This window comes from Mycosarcoma maydis, chromosome 2, assembly GCF_000328475.2.
Source record: "Mycosarcoma maydis chromosome 2, whole genome shotgun sequence".
NCBI lineage: Eukaryota > Fungi > Basidiomycota > Ustilaginomycetes > Ustilaginales > Mycosarcoma > Mycosarcoma maydis.
The window spans coordinates 1734232-1747332 of NC_026479.1; the positions used below are offsets into that span (position 1 = coordinate 1734232).

At 51.6% G+C, this 13101-nt stretch overlaps 5 protein-coding genes across 5 annotated transcripts in view; 1 reads left to right on the forward strand and 4 right to left on the reverse strand.

The window, feature by feature from the left end:
• Positions 1-1724: 1724 nt before the first annotated feature.
• UMAG_01394 (uncharacterized protein) lies at positions 1725-2128 on the reverse strand (the record flags this gene model as incomplete). Its single annotated transcript, XM_011388976.1, has 2 exons — positions 1725-1848; positions 1899-2128. The coding sequence occupies 2 exons, from the start codon at positions 2126-2128 to the stop codon at positions 1725-1727; spliced, it is 354 nt and encodes a 117-aa protein (XP_011387278.1).
• Positions 2129-5122: 2994 nt separating this feature from the next.
• UMAG_11322 (putative beta-1,3 exoglucanase precursor) lies at positions 5123-7468 on the reverse strand (the record flags this gene model as incomplete). Its single annotated transcript, XM_011389124.1, has 1 exon — positions 5123-7468. The coding sequence occupies one exon, from the start codon at positions 7466-7468 to the stop codon at positions 5123-5125; it is 2346 nt and encodes a 781-aa protein (XP_011387426.1).
• Positions 7469-8806: 1338 nt separating this feature from the next.
• Positions 8807-10058, reverse strand: UMAG_11323 (uncharacterized protein; the record flags this gene model as incomplete). Its single annotated transcript, XM_011389125.1, has 2 exons — positions 8807-8995; positions 9108-10058. The coding sequence occupies 2 exons, from the start codon at positions 10056-10058 to the stop codon at positions 8807-8809; spliced, it is 1140 nt and encodes a 379-aa protein (XP_011387427.1).
• A 780-nt stretch (positions 10059-10838) lies between these two features.
• Positions 10839-11966, forward strand: UMAG_01397 (uncharacterized protein; the record flags this gene model as incomplete). The annotated part of the gene is made up of 1 exon (XM_011388977.1): positions 10839-11966. One exon carries the CDS (start codon positions 10839-10841, stop codon positions 11964-11966), a length of 1128 nt encoding a protein of 375 aa, XP_011387279.1.
• Positions 11967-12472: 506 nt separating this feature from the next.
• The window catches only part of UMAG_15039 (uncharacterized protein), a gene marked incomplete at both ends in the record, with an annotated part of 1080 nt that continues 451 nt past the window's right edge, over positions 12473-13101 (reverse strand). The window contains 3 exons of the mRNA XM_011389208.1: positions 12473-12530; positions 12622-12671; positions 12757-13059. Of these exons, the coding sequence (XP_011387510.1) occupies positions 12473-12530; positions 12622-12671; positions 12757-13059 (411 nt within the window). The remainder of the gene's footprint in view (positions 12531-12621; positions 12672-12756; positions 13060-13101) is intronic.

Sequence of the window (13101 nt, forward strand, 5' to 3'; positions counted from 1 at the left end):
GGAAGCGTGATGTTCAGCAATCGTGATGCGATTCGTGATTGTGATTCACGGTTCTTCACTCATGATTTACGATTGCGACTAAATCACGAATCACGAATATCTCCTGAAAAATACGATACTGCGAGATCAGTGCTGGATGGACTATATTCACGATTCGTAATTCATGATTGAAGATCAGATATGCAGACATATCTGGTTTCGTCCGGTAGAGTCGTGAGTCGCGAGTCTATGTCTGCGTTTACTTCGCTCATGCGTGTACTTTGCTGTTCTTTGCTTTAATCTTACTTTGTCATTTCAATCGTGAATTTGTGTGTAATCGTGAATTAACAGATTATTTACGATTCACGATTTGTGTATTGTTTAGAACAAGCAACCCGAAACTTTCGACAGCGCCCTTATATCCACTTAAAATTTGATCAATTTTTGGTGCTAAAGCTTGGAGTCATGAGTTCTTTTTGTATCTTGTTGGTATTCGTGATTCACGTCGTTGAAAAAGAAAAAGCCGACCTAGGAACCACCCCGGAAACCACCCTGAGTGGCTCCTAGATGGCTTCTCGCAGGAACCACCCCTCGCAGGTGGCTCCTAGGGTGGTTCCGAGGACGGCCATCCTCTCATTAGGTTGTCGGCCAATCGCATTGGAGATCACACACGAGACATGGTATTGGAGCAAAACAATAATCACGAATGAATGCATGTATTCACGATTCGTGATTCACGATTTCACACAAGAAACCATGGTCCAAGAGCTTTATTTAGCTTATGTCGAATTTATAGTATGGGATATTTTGTTTTGTCATGTCTGGTGATCGCAATCACGAATGACGAATCGTAAAGCGGAGCGAGCGGTACATTGTCCAAGTCTCACTTTCCTAGAAAGGCGAGTTGAAATTCATGAATCACGAATGTGTGATGGTTGGACATACATGATTGAGTTTGATTGTTTGTCACGTGTGATGTTTCCGGATATGAGAACGTGATTCGTGATTCACGATTCGTGGTTTGCAAAGTGCGAGTGGTGAGTGTTTCTCTTGCATGTGTAACGGATCTCTCGCATTCATTCGTGATTCATGTGTGGATGATCCGACTGAACGCCAATCGCATATACTCACACTCGTGACTCGTGACTGTAACATCTTCGACGATCCAAAGGCTTGAAGAAATTTCTGTGTCACTGGCTTCAATTCGTGATTCGTGATTCGCTACGAGCAATTCGTATTCACGATTTGTGATTTAAAAAGGCTCAAAATTTAATGCTTACAGGGTGACATATGAATGATTGTGATTAATCCGGCTTTCTACGATGTCATTACTGATTGCAGCGCAAATTCGTGATTGCTCAGACCAAAAACATGCAATCACGAATCGTGAATTCGTGATTCACGATTATAAAAGTACTCGTGACTGTTTACCCCACATAAAAAACCCTGCATTCGTGATTCGCTACATTCACGTCGTGAAAAAAGTAAAAAGTCGACCTAAGAACCACCCCGGCAACCACCCTGAGTGGCTCCCCCTGAAGAGCCACTTGAGCAAGGACCCTCGATCTTGCTCCCGATCTAGGGCTCCTCCTCAGGGGTGGCTGCTCCTTGGAAGCCATCCTGGGTGGTTGCTGGGGTGGTTCCTAGGACGACTTTCCCCTTATCTATCGTGGTGCATGCGGCGCCTGCAGACTGCCGGGTACTCCACGAGGTGGTCGATGCAATCAGGAATATAATATATGAATCTAAGCCAACGAGCGAGCGAGCAGGCACGAGTGAGATGGACGAGTGAGTAAAGGGCCAGCAGCCAAACGAGTGAGCGAGACCAACGAGCGAGACCAGCGAGATGAATGGGGTGGGTTAGCAGGGCTACAATGATGCACAGGCAAGCTGGCGAAAAGGAATAGAATGATGCTTACCAACTCACGACTAGGCAGTTAACGAAGGGGTTTTTGTGGCCATCGGCCGAGAGTGACTTGCGAGAGGAGGACAAAGACGAAGCATCCGAGCTGGATCGAGATTGCTTGCCGCAGGCGGTCGGAGGCTGCAGTACGGTCCATGGTAGGTGGACAAGCACGAAGAGATGGGGCTTGCCGAGCACCGACTGCTTGAGGGCGGTGGTTTGGCTAGCCAAGTTGAAACCATTCATGATTGAGCTCGACGTAGTCTACGATGGGCAAGGAGGCTCCTTCCTCCCTCTCTACACGTCGCAGCAGCCTCGCGCTGGCTGTCTTTTGATAAGCAAGGTCTCGGCCAAGGTCGAGTTTCATGCGGACATCTATCCGCTGACGATTCATGATTGACTTCGTCTATAAGCCTGCTCGTCTTGGCCTAGCCCTGATGCTGCATCCGGTAGAAGCTGGCCAACCCACTGTCGGGCTCGGTGCATAGTGTCGGTCTCGGTATGGAAGGACCACAACATCTCATTGGTTCCCCACGATCGACCTCCTTCGGATGCTTGAGATCCGCTGTGCTTTCAGTCATGAGTACGTACAGCAAGCTGCTGGCTTTGCCATTAACTCCTTTGCAACAGTCATGAGTACATTCTCGAATTGCTAGGCTTCGAATACATGCATTCATTCGTGATTATTGTTTTGCTCCAATACCAGGACTTGTGTCTTGTGTGTGATCTCTTATGCGACTGGCCGACGAAGCTATTGAGAGGATGGTCGTCCTCGGAGCCACCCTAGGAGCCGTCCGGGGGTGGTTGTCGGGGTGGCTACGAGAACGACTTTTTCCGGTTTTCAGATTGAGTCATGAGTTGGGACTATGTACTGGTCGAGGATGGTTTGGAATGTATTTGGACAATTTGTTTTGGACGAGGGAATAATTACAAGTGCCAGTCATGAGTGTTTCCTCTGCATTTGTGTACATGAGCTGACTGGATTCACGATTATCCTACATGAGCTTTCTCCCTGTTCGTCGGCTTTTCATACAGCTGACTAACCGTGGCCACAACTCACTACTGGTCAGATGCGTGAGTCTCTTCTCTTCCAGGCTCCACCACTTTGCGCGAGTATGTGGCTAACCATGTCTTCCCACGTTCGTCCAGCTAACCGTGTGAAACACGAATCGACAAAGGCCACTGAATATGTTCTGCCAAGCAAATCACGAATGTGAGGCTGACATTCATGATTGAGGAGCAGGGGAGGGCATAAGTACATGATGAGCTACATACACTGCATACGCTGCATGAATGTGGTTGCAATAGGAAAGTTCTCAAAGAAACCATATGCATCATCATTCACGATTGCTGTTGTTCTCAACAACCATGAACGTCGAGAGACTCGGCGGCATCCCAATCCTCGCAGTTGGATTGCTGACTTTTTTTGCGACAGACTCTTGCTCAGCATGCTCCAGGCTTATCATCCGATCTTTTGGTAGTTTAATCCAAGCACTGGGACGCCCTCCCCGCTGAGCTTTCTTCGCCACCAGCGTGCTCCTCTCCACTTGAGTTTGCAATCATGAATACAAGTAATGCCGCCCGATAGGCTTCCTTTTCAGATTCTATTGCTTGAAAGTCTTCAATGATCAGCTTTGAGCATCAAAAGATCACGTGTTTTCTCGGCCTTGTAAAACTATGTGAAAGCAGCATCAAGAGTGTCCGGAGTACGATGAATCACGAATATCATCCATGCTTCTGAACGGAAGCTTCCGGCTGTCGTTAGGATGATCGACAATGCGAATTTCCTGTACCCACCAGTCGGTTCAAGATCTTTTCAAGAACGGGATATTTGGTTATTCTGGAAACCTCTAAGGCCTTCTTTGCTGCAGCCGAAGTTGGTTTCTTTGCTCGTGCCTAAGCATATGAGGTTCCGAACCGTGTCTTTTCGGGTTCTGCAGCAGCAACGTGTGGGGAAAGCTCGACCAGCAAACGCTGGTAAGCAGCAGTAAGCGGGCCAAGGATCGAGATGTCGAGAGGCTACCTGACGTGCTTGGCGAGTTGTGGATAACAGGGTGGTACGATATGCCTCCGCCACAGAGAGTTCAGGAACATTGAGCTTGCGTGAGGTACGGCCGTGAATGGCGAGCAAGCGCCGTGCTGTTGGCGTCGACGGCGTCATATTGACATCCAAGATGTTTTCATCCATAGAACTGCGAGCTCGTCATCGGTCCAGCCGCTTGGATTCTTCGACAAATGCCATGTGCCGGAAATCACTTCCAGACGCCGCTGTTCTCCAACTCATGACTGTGTGAAGTGTACCGTTGATGATGATCAGGGGCGGTACAACTTGACCTCCGCTTCCGATTGCTTTGATAATGGTGGGACTTTGACGAGTACCCGGCTATGTCATGGATAGATTTGCCGCGTTACCGCCAGGAACAATCACACGCTGAGAACCGCCCATGCCAAACATGAAACCTATCACGTCCATGTTGAAGATGCTTCTGGACAAAATCTGATAAGTTATTCGTGATTCCGTGATCACTTTCTGAAGACACCCAAACAAGTTTTTGATGCTGACCTCATCTATGACCATGACTTGAGCGTTTTAAAGGAAAATGGAGCACGTAGAGCTGATCGATGGGTGCCTGATAAGTGGCAAGCCTCGATCTCAAGAAGAGCGTGCTATATCTTTTCTACACGATCGTCACGAGCGACAGCAGTATCCGTACGACCAGAATCGAGCCTCTCTTTGCCAAGAGCCCGCGGCATTCACGATTGTTGCATTAGGGAGGATTGGGCTTTGTCGGGAAAGCAAGGTTTGATTGCAAAGGCGGGAAAACTAAGTTATTTATAACTAGAGTTGGTCGCGTGCTCTGGTGGTTTCACTCAAAGTTTCTCATGACGATCCTGCAAGGCAACTGCCATCAGACTCTGTGGATTTCAAACTTGAAATTTTATCTGGCAATGTGACTGCACACGCGTCTGGGAATTACATGACTGTGACTACTAACATGAGTCACGAGTGTCTTAGGTGGCTCGGCGGGTTTTGCGCCACAGCCACGCCGAGTCGTGAGTGGAGGCGGCTGACTTGCTGGTAAAAGGTGATGAGTCACGAGTCGTGAGTTCTGAGTCATGAATGTCCAAACGTGAAACAAGGAAAGGAAGTCACGAGTGGAGCGCAATCGTGAATCATCCCACAAAGCTACACGAAGATTCACGATTGTCGATCGCTTTTCGTAGCGAATCGTGAATGTGTCAAAGTTGCGTAGTCCAGACTGCCAGGGTGTTTCCAAAACCGTTGCGAAGCGGCTGCTCGTCAACGACGTCTTGACCGTCGACGGTGACCATCTGTTCGACACCGACCGTGTTGAGGTTGAGGATCCACACATTGGCATCATCTTGCACGTCTTGAAGCCAGAGGATCCTCTTTTGCGATCGTCGCGCCGACACCTGACTCTGGTCGTAGTTGTCGAAGAAAGAGTAGAGGCCGGCACCGTAGACAAAGACGTTGGTGCTGTTGGCGATGCGCATACCGAATCCACGATTCTCGTAGGGATCGCTTGGATCCTGAAAGGGAGAAGCAGTGCACTGAGCAGATGAGAGGTTGAAGTTAGGATCGTGGTACAATTCGATCGAGAGCGGCTCCTCGGCACTTGCGACCGCGCGGCCGTTTCCCTGAAAGTAAGCGGTTTCAGTTTGAGCTAAAGAGATGAAGACGTTGTTGGCGTTGACGATGTTGTACTGGTATAGCACGGAATGCTCTGAGGCGCCGCCGTACATCCAAACTGGACCTTGGGCCGATTCGATGAGGACACCACGTCCCGAGAGAAGATTCACTTGTGTGCGTTCGGCGTAGTCGAGATCGTGATCCGCGGTCCATACCCACGTGTTTTCCATGTATGCACTCGAATTAGGCGTGAGGTGCAAGTTGAGGAAGCTTGCACGACAGTCATCACTCAACGGCTGCTCACGCGCACATTTGTCCGCCTCGAGGTTGGTGCCCGCGAAACCACCAACCCTGATATGGCTATCCCAGATCGCTGCCGAGCCCTGTGTGCCCTCGTGCTCTCGAATGTTCCATTCAACAACGATGGCACCAGGAGCCGGTCCTCTCGTCGAAAATATCATGTCAGAGATCTCCATGACGCCGGAATCACCCGGATTCCCGATGCGTACAACCGGTTGTGGAGCTGAGGCATTCTGGAAAAGCGGGCCGCCGCCAATTAGGACTGGCCATACCTCGCCCACAACCCTCGTGCCCGGGGGGAAAGTGACGGTTGACTCGAGGTAATACGTACCCTGAGGCACGTAGACGATCTTCTGTCCGGCGTTCTCGTTGAGAATTTGTTGGAGAGCCTGCGAATCGTCGGTCGTTCCGTCTCCGGCACATCCAAGCTGCTTTACATTGACTATGTCAGAAGGCCCAGCCCATTCGTACTGAGGTCTGCTGCGGCTGAACCAAGGTCTGGAAGGCTCTTCCGTTTTCACCAACGTTGCCGGTCTTGCAATGTTGACTGTCGACACGCTTTGCACATTTTCCAGTGGTTGCTTGCCATCTACCGTAGCACCCTGCACCCAACTCGCAACCACAGACGGCGTGTCAGAGCCCACGAGCAAGACTGAATCTTGGCCGGCTAAGACAACGGTACCAACCTTGTCGATGGAAATGTTGTCGAGTATCAGCGTGCCAGAGCCAGGCGTGGTGATGTTGAAAGCGGTCTCTACGCTGTCCAGGCTCCAGTCGTAGGCCAAGATGGAGGCAGCCCCTTGGCTACCTGACGCCGGATCCGCACTGGTGCGCATTTCCAAGCCCAGCGTACAATTTACGATGCGAATGTCGTGGTACGACCATCCCCAATTCCATGCCTGCGAGATGGCAGTCTGACAGTTTTCAAACGAGCTGTTGCGAACGGTGAACTGCTGGTTGCCCAGGTAAGCACCGTATCTTCCACCTCGGAAGGTGAGGTCGGTCATGAAACCGCCACTACCATTCTCTATGAAGACGCCCTGCTGACCGTTGTCAGCGTCCTGACGCATTTCAAAGTGGACGTTGAAGAGGCTGGTTGCCTGGCTCACCTGATGGTGAATGCCTGTGCCGGATGAAGGTGGCATTTGGGTCAAGTCGATCTTGAAGTTGTACACAGCACGGAAGAAGTTGTTCTGATTGATGTACCAGTTGGATCCATCAGAAGCGTAAGGGTCCTCGTCGATCACTGCGATCCCTTGGAAGGAAGGGGCGGCCAGCAGAGTGGGACGATCCGTAGCGCTGCCGACCAGTTGTGTGTAGTAGTAGGAAGTGATGGGTGAGGAGACGAGATACTTGCCGGGCGGGAAATAGACTACGGCGGGCGAAACAGTGGAGCTTCCACAACCTTGACCGCAGCGACCACCTTGGCTAATGGCCAGGTTGATGGCCTCGGTGTCATCGGTTGTGCCATCACCCTTGGCGCCAAAGTCCTTTACATTGCGAAAGACACGATATGAGGAGGGATCCGGATTGTACGTAGCCGTGCCATTATGATTGATGAGTTCGAGCCAGAAGGTCCCGTTGAAAGCGACTGGAGTGGCTTGACTAGCATCGACAGACTGACCAGCTTGCATGGTGCCGTTGATGCTGAGCGAGAAAGGTGAGGAAAGGATCGAGTCTCCAAAGCGATTTGAGAGCGAATCTTGAACCAGCTGGGTAAGGTTTGCAGCGTTTTCGAGGTTCGCCCATGCAGCCTGACTCTGTTGAAGCACTTGTGCGATACCTTCAAACAGGGTCTTTCCTGCCTCTGCAACGCCTGTGAGGCCGCTGGCAGTGACTTTGAGTACGTTGGGAAGGACGCGTTGTGCGACTACCAACTCTTGCTGATTTACGAACGATGAAGGAGCGGTACCAAGCTCAACGTCGGGAAATGTATCGCGTTTGTGCGTCCCGAAAAGTGGAGAAATCGTCGACCGAGCTGGCTCAGTGTCGAGTCTACCATCCATTGCGGCAGCATTATCGTGCTGAAATGATTCGGACGCTGCCTTGTTGACTGCATCGATACTGCGGCCCAACAAGGCAGGCTGGATTTCGTGCTGGGGCTGAGAGTTTGGCAACTTCTCGCAAGTCACAACGCTACCGATAGCTAAGGCCAATAAGCTCGCTTTGAGGGTGTTTACACCTAAGCTGCCATTCAACACAGAACGAGAGCAGCGTGCTAGCCTCATTATGTCTATAAAAGAGCAGCAGTCAGGGCAAGTGACTGCCTCGTGCCGTTCCTCGTTCTTGTGCTCTGTAGATGGGCGATGCCGGTGTTTGTGACAGCAAGAGGTATAGGTGCAAGGGTGTAGAGCTCGCTATCACAGCCAGATCATGCGGTTGGTGTTGTATCTGTCAGGGGTTTCGAAGCCAACTTATTTGGGACGTGATGGTGATCGCAGATATGGAGGTTGTATTTGAGATAGGAACCCCGTCGAAACCGGGTTGACTAGGACCGTTCTATCTGTGATCGGCGTAGCAAGTCTGGCGGTACAAGGGTTTTGCTAACAACAACACCACCATACTGTGCCAGCACAAAAGGGGCGATGGGAGCTGCGAAACGAGACAGGTTACGATAAGACATCTGTTTACTACGCGAGGTACGATCAGAGATTAGCCAGATGAACAGAAGCATGGCGTTGAACGCCGAGCGTTGGATGGACACAGCACACCGTTTCAATGTGTCATATCACTTTTTCTGGTAGTTTCGGCGCTTTTTGGCATGAGCGTACAAAAAAACTCCACAATCGAGTACACGATGATTTAAGTTACCGGCTGAAGCGATTAGTGGAAAAGTCAAGACAGCCTCTCAACGCCTTGAAGAAACACCTTTCAAAGCCGAACTTCAGCACTGCCTGTTCAAGGTGCGTGAAATTCTCGACATCTGAGTTAACTTATGGCTGTGCCCGTAAAGATGTTCTGCATATACATCATCAGTTGAAAGCGACGTGCCGCTGTTCAGGAACGGTGAAACCGAGCCTGCCGGTGGCAAGTCCCTGCATAAGGTTTCGCAAGCAGACGGCTTCCATTTCGGTTTGAGTTTCGAGCGTCAGAGTGCCGACGTGAGGTAGCAGCTCCACGTTGGTGTCTTTGAGCGCAAAGAGTCTTTCGTGGATCTTGGGCTGCAAACATACGAAAAGCGTCAGTGTAAATCGGAATCATAGACCAAAGTCAGCAAGTTTGCAAGTGTTCGGCGATGCCTGTAGGTAGCCATTGGATCGTGTGGACACATACCTCGGCTTCAAACACATCGAGACCAGCACCGGCGATGACGCCTTGTTCCAATGCCTCTGCCAACTCGTCCTCCTTGACAACGGGACCGCGCGCCGTATTGATCAAGATGGCGTCCTTTTTCATCATTTCAAGTTGTTGCTTTCCGATGAGACCTTTGGTGGCAGGCGTGAGGGGACAGTGTAGAGAGACAATGTCGGATTGCTGGAGCAGCTCCTCTAGCGTCTTGGCGTACTTCATACCACCTTTTGCTGCTTGGGATTCGACGTCGCTGCTAAGCTGATTGCGGTTGTGGTAGATGACCTTGACGCCCAGAGCATGAGATGCCTTGTGCGCAAACGCTCTGCCTATGCCTCCAGCTCCTACGATTCCCAACGTCTTTCCGCGTGGGTCCCTAGCATCGAGAAAGGAAAAAGCAGAGTTGAACTTGCCCGCGTTCATCTGTGCCTTTGCGCGAGGAAAGCGGCGAAGTGCGCCGAGAAGAAGATAGAGCGCCACATCCGAGGTAGCATCGTCAACAGCTGTTGGAACGTTGGACGCCTGGATGCCCTTGTCGGATAAAGCCTGCACATCTAGCTGATCGTAGCCTGCACCGTTATGCACAATGTAACGCAGCGTTGATGGAAGCTGAGAGACGAGCTCAGCATCGAAGCGACCGGTGACTTTGATGGAGCGAGCGCCACCAAAGTGACGGTAGATGCCGACGACCTGGGCGTATTCGCCGCCGCTCTGGAACTTCTCGATGAGCTCCTGGCGTGTCTTTGCCGTCGATTCGACTACATTGGCCACTTTGGAGAGCTGTCCGAGCTCGGTTGTGGCCAGCTTGATCTGGTCGAGAAGTAACACCTTTGGTTTGCTCGCCGAATGCAAGTGGCTGCGCGACGCCAGCACGGGAAGCCTGCTCGAAGTACACGCTCGACTAACGAGACGCACAGGCGAAAGGATCACTTGCATAGTGTGATGGTCAAGATCGCTTGCTGTTGATGACTGTATGTCAAGGAAGCAAGTTAGCAACAAGACGTCCGTGCGAACCCGATAGCATGAACAGAGCCGCGAGACACGCAGCAGCGCAGGGACCGCAGGGATCACAGCAACCGCGCAGGTCTGCCATGATATTCGTGATTCACGATTGTGATTATCAACTGCTTTAAGATGTTCAATCATGAATATGTAAGCATGACTATCCTGGATGAGAATTTGGGCTTTTTCAGGGTCTCGAGGATAATATTCTGTGTTCGTGTGCGAAGCCAGAGACGTTTTGTGGAGTTGTCGCACCACACGCGAAAAAGTTGCAAAGGAAGAAAAAACTACGCTTCTTGCTGCCTCGTTGGCCACCGTCATCATCCCCTCCTCCGCCTTGATCTACAGACATCAGTAACGCATAAATTTCTTTGCTACCTTTGCTGCCATTGAATCACTGAACGTGGTTTTCCGCAGCATCGATTGCAGGTGCCTCCTTTGTTTCGGCGTTGGGTATAGGACGCACGACCGGTTCAAGTCGGTCGAGGCTGCCTCATCATCTTGCGAAATTTGCTTACCACCCTGAGCTTGCGATGGACATCAGGATCCGAAGCCTACAGTAAAACAGTCAGCTCTGCGTTGGGGCGTCACAAGGATTTCGAAAAGTACACCGCAAGCCAAGTGACGGCCGATCTTGCCCGACTCGACACGGACACACCACCAAGAGCACGGCGTCAGCAATTGCGAGCCTCGCTGCGTTCCACATCTATCAGCATGAAGTCAGCCGCGAGCAGCAGCTCTTCGAGTGCGGGGAGCAATTGGAAGGCGCTAAAAAAGACGCTCGGCTCGGACGCTTCGTCTTCCTCCGCGTCGTCCTCGACCAACAATCGTCGAAAGCTATCAACGAGCGAATCGACCAAACCAAAACGGACGAGACTCGATGCCAAAGAGAAGGATGCTGAAGGCAGCAAATCCTGCAGCCCTGCACCTACATCGTTGCCTTGGTTTGCCGAGGATATCTCCCCACAGGACCTTGAGCTGGTTCGAGAGAGTGCATCGGGCAAGATGGCGCGCAGCGGCGAGTGGGAAGGCATCGTGGACGCTAAGCTCAAGAAGCAGATCATCCTAGGTGGGCTGCCATCGGATGCGTCGTCGGCCAAGAAGGAGCCGGGCAATTATCTCGCGATTGATTGCGAGATGGTGGGCGTAGGCGACAAGGGCTCGGAATCTATCCTTGCGCGTGTGTCGATTGTCAACTTCCACGGCGCTACGATCTACGACCAATTCGTCAGACCGCAAGAGAAAGTGACCGACTATCGTACGTGGGTGTCGGGAGTTCGGCCAAAGGACCTCAAAGGCGCACCGTCGTTCAGCCAAGTTCAAGGCGAAGTGGCCAACTTGATCAAAGGCAAGGTGTTGGTGGGACACGCGATCCAGAACGATTTGAAAGCGCTGCTGCTGTCGCACCCGAAAGTGCTAATCCGTGACACGGCGACGTTTCAACCGCTGCGTGATCTGGCCAAGACCAAGTATCCCAGCCTCAAGAAGCTCGCCAAGCTCGTTCTGGGCATCGACATCCAGCTCGAGGGCGAATCGCATTCGTCGGTGGAAGATGCGCGTGCAACGATGGCCGTATTCCGCAGTCAAAAGCCCAAGTGGGATGAGATGCTTCGCTCTCAAAACAAAGGCGGTAGAGGATCGCTAGCTCGGCTTGCTTCGCGTTCGTCTGCCGCCAACAAAGTCTGGAAGGCCCCGGCGAACGGACAAGCTGTGGACGCTGCTTCACCCGCGCTCGACAAAAGGAGCATGTTGGCTTTTACTAGCGCAAGCGCAGTGCACGACACGGTGCGATTGAAACCTCGCATGGCCGCAAAAGCCGACTGGTGGAAGGAGTCCATGTGAAGTGACTCTGGACACGCCGAATGCCATGATGGCCTTTTGATAGAGTCGAAGTTTCATGCTGAAATCTGCACGCTACTTTCCCTTCACCTCGTGTATTTGTACCTGCATTCTTGGATTTCATAACTTACCTGCAACCTCGGCCATTGTGGGTGTGCGATCAGGCAGACGGCTTTTTTTCCCGATGCAGTTTGGTTGGGATGGACAGCGTGGCAAGAAGAATAAGGGGTCATGGTAGCACAATCTCGGTATTTTGGTAGAGTACAAGGGAGAAACGCAAAGGCAAGCACTGACTGCAAAAGGCAGCACCAGGATCCGGAAACGTCTGCATCTGTGCGGGCTGACGCTGACTGCGCAGGAAGGCCAATTTCAATCAAGCACGTAACTTGATTTGCTGTTGGCCCGAGACCGGCCGAAATATCCGAACCGCCGCGCGACAGCACCAACAAACACGACGACATCTGCGTAGATACATCCGTGGAGATAAGCTGAGCCGAGCAAGGTTGGCGTCATGGATTGTCCTTCTTGGTGAGGTGAGAACCGATGAGCTTTGCCATCTCAAAGGAGCTACATCCAAGGTGGAAGCGAAAAGTAAAAAATGTGTCAGAAAAGGTTGCAAGGGCAAGTGCCATGCTCGGATAGTTTTGGCTAGACTCACTCTACGGACTCCTTTCCAAAGATGGAAGTGAGCTTGGCATCACAAAGGATCTGAGCCGGAACAAGAAGCGGTGCAGAGCAGATGGCAAGGTCAGCAGCGTGCAATAGAGACAGTGAGGCGCAGGAAGAGACATACCTGACGCTTGTTGCTCTCATTTTGAAGGTTATTTGACTTGATATACACCCAGAGTTGCTTGACGACGGCGTGACGCGGCATCTCGGTCCCGCCACAGACGTCGGCGAGTTTGGGCGAGAGGATGAGGGGGCGATTGAAGGGGTTGTTTGGGTTGGCAGCCCTTTTCTTTGGGGGCTCATTGTCATCGTCTTCTTCGGGGACGGCACGCTTTTTGGCGGGCTTTTTCTTGGGCTTTGGCTCTGGTTTGGATTTGGTGCCGTTGGATGCTGGGGTGGATTTGGTGTTGGCGGCTTTGGCATTGGGCTTGGAGGCAGCGGAGGAGGATGAGGAGGAGGTGGTGGTGGT